The sequence below is a fragment of the Condylostylus longicornis genome, unplaced genomic scaffold (genome assembly GCF_029603195.1).
Source record: "Condylostylus longicornis isolate FDR11 unplaced genomic scaffold, ASM2960319v2 ptg000084l, whole genome shotgun sequence".
Classification (NCBI taxonomy): domain Eukaryota; kingdom Metazoa; phylum Arthropoda; class Insecta; order Diptera; family Dolichopodidae; genus Condylostylus; species Condylostylus longicornis.
In genome coordinates this window covers 464,845-485,892 of record NW_026578052.1, presented here as the reverse complement: position 1 = coordinate 485,892, position 21,048 = coordinate 464,845, and the positions used below count along the sequence as shown (strand labels likewise).

The 21,048-nt window shown below is 23.4% G+C and overlaps 1 protein-coding gene across 1 annotated transcript in view; it reads right to left on the bottom strand.

Moving 5' to 3' along the window:
• Positions 1–20,688, bottom strand: part of LOC129613475 (cysteine-rich motor neuron 1 protein) — an 84,085-nt gene extending 63,397 nt beyond the window's left edge. Inside the window, exons 1-2 of the mRNA XM_055527564.1 lie at positions 19,927–20,688; positions 18,635–18,765 (exon numbers count right to left, since the gene is read on the bottom strand). Coding sequence (XP_055383539.1) covers positions 18,635–18,765; positions 19,927–20,129 — 334 coding nt within the window. The 5' untranslated portion in view covers positions 20,130–20,688. The remainder of the gene's footprint in view (positions 1–18,634; positions 18,766–19,926) is intronic.
• Positions 20,689–21,048: the final 360 nt, after the last annotated feature.

Here is a 21,048-nt window from a genome sequence, read left to right as displayed (position 1 = left end):
CCTTTCATTTTTTTGTTTATAAATTAAAATTGGTCAGTTTTGTGCTCACTATCGAAAAAAGCAGAAATAAAATCTTTTTCCCAATTTTAAACAGAAAAAATATTTACATTTCATATCTTTTTCTTTTTTTTTCTTTATTTCTTTCTTTCTTATCTTATACATAACGCCTTCGTTAATTTTCGAAACAAGACGTTTTTTAAATTTTCATCCTTAAATCATTTTATGTATGTATCTTAAAGTAAATATAAAAAAATAAGTTTTTTTTGTTTCTAATTTTCATTTATTTTTCTTGCTGTTGGAAGCAATTTTTATGCTTTTTGAAGAAGAAAATTCTGAAAAGGAAATTTAAATTTTTTGTCATTCGAAGAGTAATTTACTTATCATCAATTTTCATTCATGACTTTATTCTTTTATTACTTATAGTTTTCTTTTTGTTTTGTTGGTTTTTCTAAATGAAAATTCTGTTGCCTTACGGAAATGATATTTATTACATTCAAAATTTGTGTAGTAGAATTTTGAAATTTCTTTATTGTTGTACACATTTTGTTTGTATATTTGTTGTAGATAAAATAACCCGGATTAGAATGGATTTATGTTAAAATTCAAAATGAACACACAATGGCAAAAACAAAATATTGAAAAATAAATTGGAATTTTTTGAAAATTTTGTAAAAATTCAGAATTATATTGCAAAAATTAAGTATGCAAATATTTAAAAGGAAAAATTCGTAAATTAATTGTAATTTCAAAATAAAAGAAATTAATTTACTTCAGTAATTGTTTTTAATAGCAATTGTCATAAAGTGAAAATGCAATTAAAAACCGTAATTGTTGAACATTTTCAAAACTATGGTCACAAGTTCCAATTAATAATGCCAATAAATAAAATGAAACTACATAAAATATTTCATTTTCTAGGATTTATTATAAGGATTCCATTTATTTAGTCATATTATACAAATTAATTTAATAATAGCAACCATGCTAAAGGTCATAAAATAAATTCCTGTGATAAAAGTAGATTAATTTAACGAATAATGTGTTTTTGAGACAATTCTCGATTTGTTTGATTGATCAATTGGAGATAATAGTACCTAAATAATATGCAATGTAGTAATAGTAACAGTGCCGATATGTATTAGGAAAATTTCAATATTAAAATCAGATGTCGCATGCTTCATTTTATGTAAAACATAACAAAGAAATGTTTTTTATAAAAAACAATGAAGATTATTTTACTGAGCAAATGTATTAGTCCAACAAAATTACATAAATATTACGTAAATCACGTAAATTTTTTGCGCGAATGCGTTTATAAAAGACTGAGGTCAGTAGGGTTTTTACAGTTTTCTCCTGTTATGTCGCTTAGACATAGATGATTAAATTTTTTGTTAAATTTTCAATTGCGAAGAAATTTGAGAAATTGAGTCTGCTGAACCTTTTCAACGGTAGTTAGGAGAGCTGATAAAACTTTTTACAAGAATTTTGTGATAATTCATTAAAAATAAAAGTTTACAAATTAAAAATACACAATTTCACTTAACAAAATTTATTAATTGAATATTATATTTCGACTAAACGATGAAAAAGCATTTAACATTAAAAATACTTGATTCCTATCCCATAATTAGTACTTTTCATTACCTATCATAAAAAGCTAATTATTTATTTATAATAATAATTATTTAAAAATTAATTTAAAATTCTTACTATTTTGATAATTAGTTCGTTATATATTTTTTTTTCCTTTTTGTTATTTTTCCAATAATTCCATAAATCCTGTGTAAAGTCTTTTTTAATTAGCTATATTGTTGTGTACACGGAATTTTTCTTTTATAATTTTTAATTCTGATCTCATAAATATTTTCGTTTTTAATGTCCTTGAAATTTCCAAAGCAAAATTATCCAAATTTTTAATTTTTGTTTTAACAATTTTGTTTACTTTATTTATACCGCGTTTTTTTTTTACTTTTGGTTTTGTTTTTGTTCTTATAATTACAACAAAAGTGAATGTGGATACATAAATATGCTTTTGATATTATTTTTTTTTTCTCCGTTGTTCTTTACCTAAGGAAAATAGCCTTAGGTTATATAATTATTCATTTTTCTAAGAAATAGGAGTAAAAGGAATTAAGTAAAAAAATTTAGTAAAAAAAAACATCAATCTAAAAATTCGTAGGTTGTAAAAAATGTGCAACTTAAGATGAAAAATTAAAAATTCGGTCATCGATTTTGGTTATTTATTCTAGCCTTTTTAGAAAAATTTTATTAATTAATTTTATTTAAGAATTAATCTTACTTAAGGATAAAATATTATTTTGAGATATGTTATGGGTTACTGAAATATTGTAATTGGAAAAATTAATTGTTACTTTAAAATTATTCGGTCTCTTAAAAAGTTTTTCAAATCGCTATAAGAAATTTCGTGGCAATTCAATTTTATTTTGCCAAAATAGTCCTTTAATTTATAAAAGCTTTCGAAGATTTATTTTAGTTATTATTTAGCATGTTATTAGTTCAATTTAACGTTGTGAGATGATAAAGCATTCCGGTGACACCAAATCAGGCAGCATTCAGTAAGCTACATCAACTTAATTTAATCTACTCTTAAATAAATAAGTTATGTATGCTAAATAAGCACAAACCATCAAATAGTTTTTGTTCATTTCTTTGAGTTAAATGCAAAATCATATATTTACCGTAAAAAATATCTGCGAAGCAAAAAGTTTTTAATTGCAAATTGGAATTAAAATCCATTACAACAATCGGAAAACGATACTTTGTACTTTTGTACAATTGCTTTTTATTTATGTGAAAACAATTGTAAAAGTAATTAAAGCAATAAACAATCGATAAAATTGATTTTTGTAATGAATAAAGCAACTTATATTAATTAATAATAATGAATAATCAAGTTGGTAACAATTATTACGATAATGGTTAATTTTGAAATTATTTTTAGGCAATAATATGACTTTTTGATCAAAATGAGTAAATTGAACAATGAATTTAAATAGACACGACAGAGATATCTCAATGGATTTAAATTTTTTAATGGCATTTTTAATTTTGATATAATATTATTTTTATGCATTGTTTTGAAATGGATCAACCTGCGAATGAACTTCAATTTTTTTGAAAAAAAATTCATACATAAATAAAGTTGTTTTTTCTCGTTTTAGCATACTTCCAATTAAATTGAAAGGAAATGAGCTTACGAAACGTACTTAGTCACCTTGTCCGGTAGCCCTTGTCTCCATTAAAGTAAAACTGGGATGATAAATGGCATTAAAAAACATATTTATTTATTTGAATACGTTCATCAGATTTGTCCAACAATTCGATATCAGATTTGACCATTATATTAATGCCAAAAGCATTAATATATTGGTCAAATCCGATTTTTTTTATAATGGTCAAATTCTGATTCTATTGGTTTTAAAATAGCATTAATAAGAGTAATTTAAGTTTAAAATCATTTTCAGAAATTCGTTTTCAGTTAATCAAGGAAATGTGCCATTTTATAAAACCATTGATTCAATCCGAAATTATTATTTATGACAGCTTTGTCTCATTTTATCGCAAAATGCCACGTTATTACATTTAAAATTTATTCATTTACACAATCATAAAGTTGATAACTTATTAAAAACAAAAAAAAAAAAAAAAACGCGAATTTAAATTAAAAAATTACCATTGATTAATTTAAATTGCATATATATTCATTTTATTTATTTTTATTATTGTTTTAAAAATAAACTTTTAACTCCATTAATATTTTATTATAATCCTTTTGTGTAAAACTAAAAAAAAATTGAAATTTAAAAAAAAATAATTTTTTTTCTCGACGTAAATTAAAAATTCAATTACAAGACTTCAAAAAAAATGTGGGAAAAAAACACACACACAAAATTAATTATTTTATATAATTGTATTATAAAAAAAGACCTGACTTTAAAAATTGTTTTTTTTTATAAATTATCATTATCACTCAATTTTAATTGTCATAAATAAATAAAATCACTTTTTGCATTTAACTCTCTGATGCGTATACTATCGTAACACAGATAAGCCATTAAAGATGATTTAAAAAGAAAAATTAAAAATGAAAAATTATTAAGATTATTAAATTATTACCATTGAGAGCAGCTAAAAAGTACCATTAATTTTTGGTTAACCACATTTTAAATAAAACGAGTTGTATTAAAAATTTTTTTGCATAAATAAATTTAATTGTAAGAATTAAATTGAAAATTATTGTCGAAATATTATAGAGAATAAGTTTGAACGCTTGCAATGAAAACGATAATTAAACTATGAAAAGTATGCATAAAATAAGTGAAAATTAATTTTTCAAATTGTACAAAAACTAAAGTAAATATGATTCATTCTTTTGTATTATATTCAATTCGTAAATCACTATAATTAAATTCGTAATCACTAGATTGTACTAGTCTGCATATATTGCGAGTATAATTAGAAAAATATTAATGGTACTTTTCAGCAATTTATTCACTTCATTTTTTTAAACTAAACAATAGAAAATTATTTAGAAAACAATTGCTTATTATAAATGTCGTCACAATATCTATATTTTTCAGTAAAAATTATTTTGGTATTGCAATCAAAGAAAATTTACATACAATACAATACATCATTTAAATACAGATTTTCTGTAACATAGCGAGCACGAGTAAACTTATTTAAAAAAAAAATTAAATAATCAAGAAATTCAAACATTATTTTTGCCAAATTCACAAAAAGCCTTGAGAACACTTTCTTTATAAGATTTTTTTTAATTAAAGACATGACATTATTATCAAATTACGTCCATAAATTTACAACTTTGATTATCATTCGAAATACGATGTGCGCCTATAAGATATAAAATTTTATAAATTGAATTATAATATTTTTAAAAATAGAGACTTCATTAAGTTGATAAAAATAATTTTTTATAAGTATAACCTTTTGCATTTATAATGCAAAGAAATGCATGATTTATTTTTCGTTTAATCAGCATTTTTATTAAATATTTTGAAATGAAAAAATGCCCGTGTACTCTATAATAATTATAAAGTATTTAATTTGAAATTTTTAATATAAAAATTATTGAAAATGAAATATCTGTTTAAAAAAAAAAATCGAATTTTTGTTAAGAAAACTACATTAATTTAAAAATCACGTATATTTCATTTCAAAATTATAATTATAAAGTATGTATAAGAAAAAAGTTTTATATAACCTTGAATAATAAAGAAAAATTATGAAAAAGAAAATTACAATAAAAGAAAAGGCCATAAAAAGAAAGTTAAAAAATATTGATTAAATATAAAGGAGTACAAAATCTAACAATATTATAGCTATAAGAAAAGTTAAATGTAAAAATGGTTTCCATATTTGCAAAGTAGGCAAGATTTAAAATAACATAGAGAGAGAACGAAGAAAACAACACCGCATTTAACTCAAATCCTTTTCATTTTTTTGCTTAGTTCTTTAAAAATGTAGCGATTTTTTTATATACTTTAAATAGTACGTGAAACACACATAAAATAACCAAACATTATTGACTTTTTTTTTATTACTTTCTTCTATACCTTTACCCCAAAATCCTGTCACTTTAAACTGAATAGAAAAATGGAAAATTCTTTCTTCCTTATTCCTTTATTTTCTTATTGTTGTTTCTTTAATAATTTTTTTTTTTATTTTTCGGTATCGGTTTGTACGCTTTGTTCATTTTTATTGGGACTGTTTAAGAATTGTTTTTTTTTTCATTTTCACTTAGAAAAAGGAGAAAAGCCACAAATGAATGTCTTCAAGGTAAAATTTACGTTCCACAGGATAATATTTTCTTCTTTTGTTAAATAAAAATAGCATAATAATCGTAAAAAATGAAAAAAAGAAAATCCTTTAAAAAAAAAAATAAAAATACAATACTTCTGAAGAATTAAAAAGCAAACAAACAATAATGAAAATGTATAATAGTTTTTCTTTTCTCTATTGTACTAAAAAAAATGGCTTTTGTCGAAAACTTTTCATTTTTGGTTTCTCAAAGAATGAAAAAATTTAGCAATTTTTAAAATCGAATCGTTTATTGTATGTTTGTCGTATGTACATATTTGCTTTTTCATTATATTGACTTGTATTTTTTGTCCTGCATTATTTAAAAATACTACATAGCCCAACAAAAAATTCGATAACACGGAAATAGTTATAATTAAAATTATATTGATTTTCTTGTTTAAGCGATAACAAAGTTTCTTTAAAAATTTATCGCACGCCAATACAATTGATAAAAAAATTACAAAATATTTGCTCTAGCAATTCATATATTCAAACATTTGTATAACAGTTTTAGCTTATCATTCTAGATAGTGAAATATTTATAATAATTGTGAGAATATATCAAATTTTTTTTGAGAAACTTAACAAGAACTTTCAATTGTACCATAAACTTCAAATAATTGAACCATTTTATTTGATTAAATTAAATTAAATAATATTTTATATACGTGATTACTGTATTACTTGCTTGAATGTAATATGACAAAAATTGCTATTCACTACAATAGTGTCCCTTCAATTCACTATTCCTTTATTCCTTATTATTTTATTGTTAGTTAATCGAATATTATATACTTGTATTACTGGAAAAGTTCTAACCAATTTTTATTATTAAAGTTTTTTTTTATCGGAATTTCAACCAAATACATAAGTTTATATAAAAAAAAAATATAAATAAAATAATAATGTATAGCACGTGTGCTTAATAGAGTTTTAAAGGTCAAAGGATAATGTGAAAAATAAAAAAGAACATTAATATTTTTCTTTTTCTTTTTCGATGTTCCCATATTACAGAAAATAGCCAAAACATTATTTTACACACAAACAAAAAATAAAAAATACAATAATATTTATGTAATTCGACTATTATTATTTTTATTCTATAATATTATGTCCTTATAGCTATTGAACTTGAAATTTTCATTTAGAATACATTCATTTTCAATTTGAATTCAATGTTATTTTATAAAAAAAAAATAAACAAATTTTTTGTTTTTTAACCCTCATCCGTTTCAAAGATTAAATTATATTTAAATTTAAAGAAAAGACATCCTTTATAATTCCTTTTATAATTGCAAATTTTATCATTTTTACTCCAAAACAAAGGTTAACCTGTTGTAAAATAAACGTTAAATCAAAATATTTAGAGTAAGTTGATTACGAGTATAATTAACTCTGTTATATCCATACGAATAAATAATAAGCGACGGTTCGTATCAACACGTTGTATAAGAAGATCACATTAGTGTTTTCTTGAACTTGATCAATGTAGTTTAGATATTTTCTGAAGTAAGACTAAATTATAGTTGAAGTCTTATTAATCATATTGAGAACAAAGTAGACTCAATTGAACGAAATAGTTTGTTTGATACCAAAATCTAGTGACCACAAATATCGACCAAGATATTTCATTAAAATGTATAATACACCTATACTTAAGGTTTTTATTTTTCCCAGTTTTAAGCATACACAACAGTTACTTCGGTAGAAGATGGTTATATTTACTCTTAGGGTTAATTGAGAGCACGATTTTTCACCTTATATTTTTTATAATAAAGGGACTAATATTTATCGGACTAAGTATTTGTAAGTTTGTTTTTCGTTTACTCATCCCGAGACAATATTTTGAAGTGAAAATTCGCGGAATTCTTTTAAATTATTAAAATCGAGGCAAAGTATTTTTTTTTAATAACAAAGATTTTGTTTTACTTACAGGAATTTTAATTTTTCTTATTTGTTGTTGGAAAGGAAATTCTACAACATAATTATTATTTTTTCCCTAATATGAAAATTTTCGTAGGCTCACATTTATTCTTATAAAATCTTTCATCAACAGCTTTAGTCAATTATTTGTTTATTTTGTTTTCTTTTTTTTGCGTTTTTATTTATTTGGGTTCTGTCAGGTCTTAGACTTATTTATGAGTTATTGATAATAAATTTACGGTTGAATTAATATTTCAAAAGAATATTTTTTTGTTTATTCTTATGGGAAATTTAAATTGAAAGATTTTTAAATTAAATCCTTGAAAATGGAAAAAAAAAAGAAATTTCTTTCTTCTTAGAAAATTTCCACCTCGTATAAATTAAACCTTTTTTTTTTCTTTTGCTTTATGTTTTATTATCAAATTGTTTTTGCCCCTTATTAAATTCTAAAGTAAATTTGTTTTTTTTTGGAAAACATTTTTTCGATTTTTCTAATTTCATAGTTGATTGATTTTGTGTAATCGCATATTTTATATTATTTATGAATTTGTGTATGAAAGTAAGGAAGAAAAAATATAACCCATATATAAATTAATGAGAGTGAAAAAATTTTTGAAGACCAGCTATAATAATATTGGATAAATGATGGTTTATAAAGGAAAAAAAATATTAAAAGAAGGAAAGGAAAAGACTTAAGTTTTCGGAATCAAAATATATGTAATTTTGAAATATACAGAATATAATGAAAATAAAGTAAATATACATACATATGTACATAGGAAATTCATGTTAAAAATAACCATAAAAAAATTTTATTAATCTTAAACATTTTTACATAATGTAGAAACATACATACGAATGTGAATACTTTTAACATTCTTCTAAAGAAATTTTTTTTAATAATAAAGTTCACATGGCTTATCAAAATATATAAGTTCATAACATTTAAATGACCTTATTACAATGAAAATAAGATGTTAAACTAAACCGGAATAAGATTAATTTTAAAAATTATTTATTAAAAATTGTTCGTTCAGTTGAAAGAAAGGCAAATAAAAAATTTAAAATGAAATTTCTATGAATTTAAATTTGATTGGCATATTGATTATGTTAAAAAATGTAAAATTTTCAAAAAAATTTATATGTAAATTAGGTAGCATTAAAATACATATATTTAAAATTTTTATTTTCCCATTTTAGAGATATTATTTAAGGCTAGAATTGTCAGGAGTGTCGTTCTGATGCACTTTTCGCTATAACTTCAATTAAAGGAATGTGGAAACTTATTAAATAAGGAAGATTTAGAGAAGGATGAGGCTATGCCCTGGTATTTAATGACTCTGGTTTCTATTCTATTACCTACTGGGTAATTGGAGTTACTTTGGTTAAATAGGAGTGAATAGAGAAAGAGAGTTTGTTGTTAGAGGATATTATAATGCAACAGATTCTAATGCACCCATCGAGGGGTTGTCTTTTGAATGTCCAAGACACCGGATTCATAATTCACATACATCTAGTAGGTCTGTACGTATTTTGCAAGTATTTATAGGAGAAGTATTTTAAAAAAATTTCTTTAATTACTAGGAATAATTATTTAGGGTTTCCTATCTAATCCGTAAATTAAAATCTATTCGTATAGGATAAATTTTGGATGGATTTTTCTTTTTATATGACTATCCAGGTTACAGGAATATTGTAATAACATTTTGATGTTTTGCAAAATTTTCAAATTTTTATTATAGAAATAATTCTTCCCGTTCCAGACATTTTTGTTGTTCATGCGATAAAATTCATATTATAATTCAAATGAAAATTAATAAAACTTTGTAAGAGAAAATTAAAACAATTCTGTTACCAAAAAATAAATTCACTAAAGAATTTCAAAAATTGTTTTATATTAGTATTTAATGTCCAAAAATGTAAACGAATTAAAATTGAATTTGTAAAATCTTAAAAATTTTCATTTACGGTTGGCATATGTCATAAATTCTCCTTTTCATAGTAAATTATAATTATATAATGGATGCAGATAATCAAAATTCAGAGTAAATTTGTTTTTCAGTCACGTTCTACAATTTTATAATAAAAAGAGTTCACATAATAATTGCAAAATTTTCAATATAGTATTTAGTTCAAGGTTGACAATTTGCTTATTTTTATAGGTTTAAGCCATTAAGTTTTTACAAAAAGAACGTTTATTTCTTTTATATTTTGTGCTCGATTTAAAGATTAAAAAAAAAAAAAAGATTTTTGCTTATCAAATGTTTTTTTTATAGAATAATATGAAGTATAAACATAATAAAATTTTAACTGTTTGGTCTACTATTAACATGACTATTTAAATTATCATAGTTAGGTAGGAAGCTAGAACCGTAAAGTAGTTTTTACACTCAAAATTGAAGAAATTGTATATTCTTACTTTAAACTCCCAAAAAATTAAATTTTATTTTAATTTATTTTATAGTTAGAATTGATAATTAGATCGTTTTAATTAAGTTTAGCGTCAGTAGCTAGGTTTTTTTAAAGTTTGAAGCTGAAACATTAAATACCTTATTAATTTTTGCTCTGAATACATCTTTACATATTGATCCTTTTATAATTTCTTAATTAATTCTGTGTATTATAAAATAATAGTTTAAATGTTGTTTTAATTAAGTTTTATGAAAGGCGAATTTATTAAGAATGTCAATTGAAGCCCACTTTAAAAGCTAAAGGTACGAAATTCATATAATCCCATTGTTCAATAAATAACCACAATGAAATTCAATTAGAAGACTATTCCCATTAAACTCATCTCTTGAATTTTGTTAAAGTAATTTTGAAACCAATTAACGCTATAAAATTCCCACTTTATTCCAATATAACTCATTTGTATATAAATTTGTTAAAAAATTTTCCTTAAAATATAAAACTTTCTTCTTTTTGAATGAAAACTTTATAATAAATTTTTAATTTTTAATCTTTTTTTTTATGGGTTTAATTTTAATATCGTCATACATAAAAAATAGTTCAAAACTTGTGTATCATTGCCGATTCCATAATGTTGGGTTTTAAGAAAAAAATCAACACAACTTAACATTATTTAAACTTTATAATTTAAACTTTTAAACTTTTAACATGGGGCATGCAAGCGCTAAAGGCTTTTAAATCAAAGCATTTTTTTTATACTCTGTGATGTTCACAATTTTTTAATCTTCAATAAAAATAAATTTTTAACGCTGCAATTTTTTTTTTCATGCAAGGGACACAAAAAATATCCTTTATAATTTTTATTTTCATTTTTTATTTTTTTTTTTTCGTTTTTAAATGCTTAAATCACATGGGAGACATATAATATTTGAAATTCGCATAGAAAGCTTATTTTTTCTTAAAGAAAATCCATTCATATAAGCTTAAATGAAAATTTATTAAGGATATCTTTTGGAAATTTCTTTACTTTGTAGTCAAAATTTAATTAAATTTTAAGTGAAAATCCAAAAGGATTTAAAATTTTTTATATAAATTTTATAATTTAAATGTAAAATGAGAAAATTTTCAATATTTTATGATTTTTCAATTATCAGTTTACATTTCTAGTAAATATTTAGAAATTCCATTTTTAAAGAAAAATCTAGAATTTCGAGCTTATTAGCTCAACATATTATGTAGATCTAAAAAGGAATCATTAGGTATTGAATTAATTATTAAAATCTTCACATTTTAATGTTTAATAGTTTGTTTTAAATCGCTTTAAGAATAATTGTGCTTTACATTTTCAATTCTTTGTAATAATCATCAAAGTTTAATAAATGTTCTACCTACATTGATTTGTTTTGTTCGCTCGTAAATAAAACAGATTTTATTTTCTGTATTATTAATAAAAAATACTTAAATTTAATTTTATATTATTATATCGGTATATATGAAAGGGGAGAAACGAAACCCTAAAGAAAAATAAAATCTTTTGAAGAATAAAGAAAAAAATTTTCTTCAAATCAACATCACTTAAATCTATATGTGCATATTGAAAAGTGAAAGAAACACAAGAAATTTTTTTAAATATTCACTATATTCTCCTTTTACTCAATTCATCCATTCTTAAGTGAATGCATTTGTGTGTAAAAAATATTTAAGTACATGAATAAATTGAAGTGAATTGGATTTGACATATGCAAACATTGTTATATTATATTAAGGCAAAAGAAACTTAAATGTTCTACATGAAAAGGTAAAGAAAAAAAAAATTATCTTCAAGGAATACAGAAGAAATTCAAATGATAAACAAGGACATTCGATAAATATAATCTAAATTTATAAAGAAATTTAGTTATAGCTACGAAAATGTTTTAGTTGTTAGTACATTTTGTCCATTGCTTTAGGTTTAATTCGGTTTAGTTCAAATTTGCTTAATAAAATAAGGTTTTAATATCAAAAATTCTCCTTAAATGTTTTCAAATTCATTGTTGAATTATGAATTGATTCAATTATACTCTTGTGTTGTTTAAAATACGGTAAAATAAATATCTGCATTACCATTAATTTTTGAAAACTTGCTTAAATGGTAACAAACAATCACTTAATTCACATAAGGAACAAAAAGAAAAAGAAGAGAAACAAAAATCGTACTACTTTCTTTGCTTTCTTAAATGAAATTTTTCCAAAAGAATTACTGACCTACCTTTTATTACTCTCGGTTTGATATTTGCGCACATGTGTTTTTTTTCTAGTATTTATTGAGAATAAAAATTTAAATCCCCAGTTATTTCAGATATTTACTATGTGAAGTACGGTGATATAATTGTACCTTTCATAAATTTTGGTACAAAATGAAACCTTATCCAAATAAAAGAATATTGAGAATAATCAAGTTGCAAAAATTGAAAGAATTGAGTCCGACAAAGGCTAATATTTTCTATTTGAATTGTCTCCGAGAAATTCATTGTAGGCTTTGTTTATTTCCAAAATTTCATTGCACTATAAGAAGAGTATTTTATGCTTCCGCAACATTTTTGGTAAATTAATCAAACTAGTGAATTTATTCATCTTACAATTATTAAACTATATTTTTAAAGTTCTAACTCTAACACAGTTTTAGTTGATGTTTTTTAACTTAAATCAAATTTTTAATAAAAATTCTTTAGATCATTTAATATAAAAAGTACTGTTACGCTATAAAACGACCGTTGTGGAAAATTTTCTCAGTTTTAATGTTAAAATTTAATATTAAATCTTTTTTACCTTTCTATATATTATTTTACTTGCGATATGTAGTAAAATATATGGTTGCAAAAATTTTTCCAGTCGTTTTTCTTACATAAAAAATATGTTACACAAACTGTATTACAACAATATTTCTACTTCTTATGTGACCCAATAGTGAAATTTGTCGTTTTCAACTGAGTTAACAATATTTTCATGGATGGTTTTGTTTTTCCCGCCATATGGGAAAATGGGAATTTTTCTTTATTTTCGTTTTTGTTTTATACTTTATTTTTTTTTTATTTCATATACATATTCTTATTCTATTTGTTTTTCTTCCTGTGTTCTTACAATTATTCCTTAAGAGACAATATGTGTATTTTGTATGCGCACATGCTGGTATAAAATTATTATAGGTAGGCAAGCAATATACAGTTATAATGGGTCGATGTATGGAAAATAAGACAAGCATAATATGCTGATATGGTGTAGATTCAACGGTGTTTATTTTATTCACGGAAAAATCGTATCAATGTTTATGAAAGTATTCATGCATTTGGGTATACATCTGCATCATATAAAAGGGATTTGAATAAAGATTAAATATAAAATTAGAAACAATATTGTATTGTAGTTTTTCTCATGTTTTATCAGATTTGTACGTACGTTTGAATGTGATCATACATTAATTTAATAGATGAAAGTATAGTAAAAGGATTAAAATGTTTTATAGGGATTTGATAAAAATAGATGAAAGAAAAGATGTTAGCATTTTAGTATCATCATTTCATCAATTAAAATAGGAATATGCAAATAGGTGAAGAAAAAGTGTTTTAATCTTTAGTTTTTCATTTTATTGAATATAGTTTAGAAAATGTTCATTTTAGTTTTTAGCTCTTCTATAGATAAGAACTTTTTATACAATATCTTGTAGAGATTTTTTCCTTAAAATAATAGTCAAATATTTTAAATATAATATATAGAAATTAATTATGAACTAAATGAAAGTAAATTAAAAAACATAAATAATATTTATGAAATCCTTCAAAATGTCAAATTCGAATTATTTTGTCAGAAGCTCTTTTTTCATTGTATCAGATTAGGATGTTAGCAAATCACGTTCAATTTGTCTTACGAATAACTAAATCAAGTTTCAAAATAATTAATTGAATTATGATTTTATTGGGCTTACGAATTCGATGTATTTTTTGCATTGCGACACATTACATTTTTACTATTGTTCATAATTTCTGTAGATTGATGCATGTAAAATATATTTTTTTTTTCATGATTCTATATATCATTTTTAAATGTTATATTGTACTACTGAACCTAATCCAATTACCATTGGAGTACTTTCCACATTTTTTCATCATTGTTTAGAAAATTTCCAGTTGATCTAAATCTTTTCATAACCGGTTTCAAGTGTAATTTATGATAGCCATGTAATTATGAGGCATTCAATCCATTATGAAGAGAGCAAAACTTAATTTCAACCCAAATTTTAAAGCTTTACGTTAATCATAAAATAATTTAGGATGTACAAGGATAAATGTATATATCTGAAATTTTTTCTTACATAAAAATTAAACCATTCTAAGATTATAGTTTTTCTCGATCATGAAATAAGTATTTTGCCCTATAACGGAAATTCAATATTGTTCAAACACTTACTCAAAATTTTTAATAATAATTTTATGGTAAAATGAATCAAAAAAATTTTCAATCTCAATTGATTTTAAAGTAAAAGAGAAAAGCAATGGAATATGAAATTTTTCAAAGGTCGTATAATAGAATTTTTTTTAAGAGAATGAAAAAAAAAATTAAAAAACAAGAAAACCTTTTTGACTTTCATCTTTTGAAAAGGAAAAAATAAATTTCTCAAGAATCTACATATTGTATTTTAATATTTAAATTTCTCATTTCCTTTGAGTTATTCTTTAATTCTCTTGAAAATATTGAAAATTTTTAAAGAATTTATATATGAAGAGGTCAAGGTATTTTTTCATTTTTTTTTTAATACAATAAAATACATAATTTATATATTGTATATTTGTAGGTATGTCTATGAAAATTTGGTAAACGGAAAATTGGAGCATGAAATTATTATTAAAATGGCCTTATAATTTTTTGCCTCTGCTTTACTATATACAAAAATTTAAATATTAAGAATTGAATGTAAAGGAAAATTGAAGAAAATACTCAGCTCCTGTTGCCCTTATTTAATATTTTATAAAGTAATTTAAGTTCGTTTACACCATTATGTTTGAATAATTACATCTTTGTCGTCTTTATCATAAAAGTTAAGTAAATTCATGAAAAATATTATAAGGACGAAACTAAATTCGTATATTGATACACATACTTCATTTTTGTTAAATTTTTGTTTAAAACAAAAAAAAACCGCAACCCTGTACATATGGGTCATAAATTCAATGCCACTATAATGTACTTTTATTTTTATCATATTATAGATTTTTTTTTTAAATATTTTCTTGTCATGAGAAAACTCTATAGTGCCAAAAAAGTACTTAAACTTGTTACATTCACATTTAGTATTTTTTTTTATCATTGTTTTTGGCATAAGATAATAAATAAAGTTGGGTCAAACCAATGGTTTGTATTGTAGCACTTTTCCCTTCAACAAGTGAAAATTCTGCTTTTAAATACAGTCTACGAGTATGTATACCTATCACACTATTAAAATTATTTTCATTCATATACAAAACTATTTCTAGGATTGCATATGTTTAGGATGAACGATTTATGCAGTCTTTGAAATAAAGCAAAAATTAATATAAGCAGGGGTTAACGTAATGCTCGATTTTAAGGTTTAATTGTATGAGTTAAGAAAAATAATTATATTTTTTAATATCATGGAATTTACCGTTAACTTTTTGCGTTTATAGAAATTTGAAAAAGCTTGCGGTTTCAGAAATATAAGGCGGCGAAAATGCAAATTTTACAAATTTCAAGAGGCCATAACTTGAGAGGGGGTGGAGATGGAAAAAAATTTTCTTCTAACGAAATGAATTATTTATTAATGTCTAAAAGCTGCAAAAATTTCAAAGTTCTACATTATGGGGTTTAGAAGAAAAACGAGATCAAAAATTTGGAAAAAAAGGACTTTAGATAACGGTAAATTTGAACGGCCATTTTGTTTTTCTAAAGTTTAGCTATAGTATACTGCGCTAGGGGAAGGAAGCTACTGCCTTTCTGCGTTTGCAAAATTTCAAAAATGCTTATGGTTTCATTGCAACAAATAGTTAAAATAGGCTATTTTTAGTGGTTTGGTGGTGGTATAACTTCTAAAGAGGGGGGAGATAGGTAAAAATTTTGTTCTACGAAAATAAGTTTCTAGTAAAGATCTATGTACGTATTAAATTTCAGCTTTCTATCTTTAAGAATGTAGAAGTTTTGTAAACAGACACACGGACGGACGGACGGACGGACGGACGGACGGACGGTCGGACGGACGGACGGACGGACGGACGGACGGACGGACGGACGGTCGGACGGACGGACGGACGGACGGACGGACGGACGGACAGAGTGAAACTAATAAGCACTTTTTTCAAAAAATTTTTGGAAAAGTGCTAAAAATAGGAGGAACGAAAAAATATCTAAAATAATAGACTGCCAAACAATAAGAGGAAAAAAAAATCTGTTAGTTTTTTTTTTTTTGTTTTTTAACTAAAAATTTATTTTAAGTATTTTTTGCTTTTCCATTTAACTATTATTTTCAACAACACAGTTAGAGTTAAAAAACAGTTAAATCCTTTAACAATCAAGGATATGTTAAAGTATTTTAGTGAAATAAGAGAAAGAGAACAAAAAATATGAAAGATTTTTTTTTTTTTGTTATGTACATAGTTTTCATTAGTTCTGTGAGGTTCTGAGATGATCAAATAAAATAACACTTTAGTATTATACATTAGAAAATATATTGAGGGCTCAAAAACGCAAAATATTCCGGTTCCGGTTTTCAACACTCCGGTTGCTTCCATTTATTGTACTACGTGTATATGTTTTGTTTTAAAAAGATCACTTTAAACGGCCTAATTTAGTATCAAACTTTAATTAATTTTAATTTTTTTAATAATTTCCAATTCTTGTACAAAAATTTTGCAAGTTTTGATAACATTTGATTATTCATAAAGGATCTAATTTAGAATATTAATTAAAAGTTACATTTCCTTCGATCAGTTTGAACAACTGAAGCGTTTTATATTATTTAGGATCTTAATTATCGAAGTAATTTTTATCTACCATTGTTATGAACGAAATCAGAATTCTATTACGCTTTTATTTACCATATGAACTTTAAATATTTCTATTTCTCTATACATAACCGCAGTGAACGTAAATTATAAAAATTTAGATCTGAATTGCAATCTCGTAACTGCATCAAATCCTCGCTTCCCATCTTTGTAGCATTGGAAGCAAGATTTTAACAAAACACACAAAAAGAAAAACAAAATAATTTTTCTTCCGCATTATGAAAACTTTTACAACATTTTTTCTTTTTTTTTTTTTTTCAAAAAACGGAAAAATAATGGTATAAATACAATGACACAAACTACTAAAAATTCTTGTTGAAAAGGATTACAAATTCAAAATAAAAAAAAGGATATTTTTTTTTTTATTATTTTAGTGTACGCGTCATTATAATGATCCTTCAGTTTTGTTTCTTCTTTTCATCATGGCGCTTAAAGTTAATTTGGATAGAAAAACAATAGATATTTTTTTTTGACCTAGTATTAAAATAAAAAATCCAAATCTAAATTTAAGTGCATGTCATCTTCAAAAGAATTCAAGTTTATTCACAAAAAAAGTAAAAAATGAAAGGAAAAAAGTGCACTAAAATTGTTATTTTATTTTTTTTTTTTGCCCCTTAAAATACCGAGGGAGTGAATATTTTTTTAAGTTTGAAAAATATTTTAGAATGAAATTTTTATAATAAAATGAAAAAAAAAGGGAAAAAGGAAAGTAAAAATGTTATTTTAAAAATCCCAATTAATTTTTAGTTGGAATTTTTACTTGGAATTTTTAGTTTTAGTTTTACTTTATAGCTAGTTGGGATTTTTAATTATATGGGTGTATATTTTAATAAATTTATAGTTGCAATAGACATTTTGTATAGCATTCACTCATGTTTAAAAAATAATTTTTATTATTTAGTAGAGAAGCGCTTTAACCAACAAAATATTGAAACCTTAGTTTTAAATTTTCCAATTTTTATTTTAAAAAGTAGAATTTACATCAATGGAAAAATCACATTTATAACAGTAATAATGGCAGTAATGATATTCGAATTTGTTAAACCGTATCATCACTCCGACAGAAATTCAAACATTTTTGTTGTGATTATAATCTTCACATATGAGGTCTTAAATTTTTCCAAATAACTGCGAATAAATATATCTTGTGATGTCCTATAGTGCTATGAAATTTTCTTTAAAAAAAATTTTTGGTGCGGCGCTATAAAGATCATAAAATTTATAATTTCGATTTGATTTCGTCTTTAAATATTATTTATTAATAACCCATCCGGGATAAAGTAAATTTTTACATTCTTGACCTACTTTTTCATATTTTCACAATATTTAATAAAATAATTTTGCATTTTTACATTTTTTTTAATTGAAAAAAAAAAAACATGAAAATAGTAAAATTTATTTAGACTTACCCTTACAAATACCTAATCCAGTTGTAACTGGTAAACTAGCAACACATTGTAATGGTGGTTCACATGTCCCAGAGAAACCACCAGGACCACCACATTTTTCACCTAAGGTTTTTGCACATATTTTACAACATCTGGAAATGAAAACATTATATATATAAAAATATAAAAAATATATAATATGTATATAAATTAAAAATTGGTTTTAAAATGCAGAGGAAAAAAAAAAACTAAAATTTAAAAAACAAAGGGGAAAAAAAATTTAAAAGGATAAAAGAGAGAAAAAATCAACAAAATATTTGCACAATATTAAAACAAACAGAACAAAAGAAAACAAAAACAAAATAAAGAAAAACCAGAATTGAAAATTTATTGATTTATGGCTTATAAAATACAAAGAAAAAAAAATTATTCAATTTAGATCAAATTCTAAAATATTGCATATTATAAGCTTAAATTATCAATATGTTTTTTAAAATCCTTTTAAAATAATAACAGGATGGTTCCCATAATTTTAATGTATAGAAATATAGAAAATATAGCAGAATATTGTGTTTCAATGAGATTTGCAATATTTTTTAAAAACTTAAAAATTATTTACAATTTTGGATGGTCATGATGGTCATAATTATCCGAAACTGTTAGGACCACATTACTGTTAAACACTAACGTGGTCCTTACATTTACTGAAACATTAAGAAAGAGAATATTTATCGCCTCTATCGTCTTAGTACCTAATAGAGATAAATTTGTCGCAGCTTTTGCTGTGAGCAAGTAATTGCCTAGAGAATCTATTCTCCCGGAGATCAAACGGCTCCTAGAAAATCTGATCTCTCGTATAGATTTACAAACTAAATTCGATGAAATCGTATCCACTGTTTGTTCATAGAATTTACAAACTTTCTTCCATTCAAAATTCACTTCCATGAACTTTGAGCTGACAATATCCTGTTCATAGGCCCATGAGCTTTTCACTTGTTGTTGTTCATTTCTACTATTTCGCTAATTGCGTAATTTGATGAGGTCTATTGGAAAACCTTATTTTTTTTTTAATTTTTATTTTTAGTAATTTTTGAAATGAGAAACACACTGTTTCAACAAATATAGTCATATACGTAAATGCATGCAAATTATTAAGATATCAAAACATTTTGAAAAAAGCAATTTGAAAAATAAAAAATAAAACCAAATAAGAAATTTTAAAACAGAAACAAAAAAAATCCACCCATAATAAAATTTCCACCCATAAACAGTAGAGAAATGTAAAATAAAAAAAAATGTTATTTTTTACTTACTTGCAAGGATCCCACAATACAATTCCTTTCCCTGGACAATCCTGTGATCTAATAACATCACATTCTTGTGGATTACAATAACATTTTAAACCGCTAACAACACGACTACCAGCTGCTACCATTATAAGTAAATAACAACACAAATAGTAAATCAAATAAGTTCGAAAATGGAATAACCACAAAAATTTTATATTATTTGACATAATTCTAAAAATTCTATAATTTTCGAAAAAAAAAACTAAAAAAACCAAAAAAAAAAAAAAGAGCAAAAATATTTAATTTTTTTTTGTTTGTTTTTTCTCACTTCCTTTTAACTTTTATATCCTGTACTATATTTTATTTTAATAATATTATTATTATATCCTTTAAAGTAGATGTGTACATGAAGACAGGATTCTAGAATTCTGATTTTTTGTTTCCTTTTCTTTTATTTTATTTCCTTTTTATTTTGTTATTATTATTTGTTTTTATTTTTACTGTGATATTATTAAGGATTTATTTTTTATTTTAGCAGGCGATTTTAGGATTGAATCTAGAATAATATTTTAATGATGGTACTACTATGCATACAGGTGTTAAAAAATTCGAATATAAAAACATTAGGGATTGGAGGAAATGAGAGACTGTAAAACGGAAATGAAAAAACAAAAAGGATGAAATAATTCTTTTTTTTTTTCTTTTTGTATTTTTTTGTTTTGCAATTTTATTTACATATTTTTGTTCGTTAATACTTTAGAAAAATATTAGGAATTCTTATAGACCAAAAATAAGAGAAAAAAAAATCAGAATTAAAATTTTAAATCAATTTTCAAGGTTTTTTTATGCCTTTTTTTTTATAGTTTTACAGTTGTTTCAAGATGCTTCAAGTTTAATTTGTTTCCACAAAATTTTCTGAAACTTTTAGTATATTTTTTTAATAATTTTCGGATTTTTAGTTAAATTTTTATTGTATAATCTTTAACAATGATGACTTTTAAAAGTTACAATATTATACAAAATAAATCTTTTAGATTTTATTTTACATTATTTTTGTTATAAAATACTTTTCTTTTTATTTTGATAATCCTTGTTGATTTGCTGTTGCAATCTGTAAAGAGAAAATGAAAAAAATTTAATTTGTAA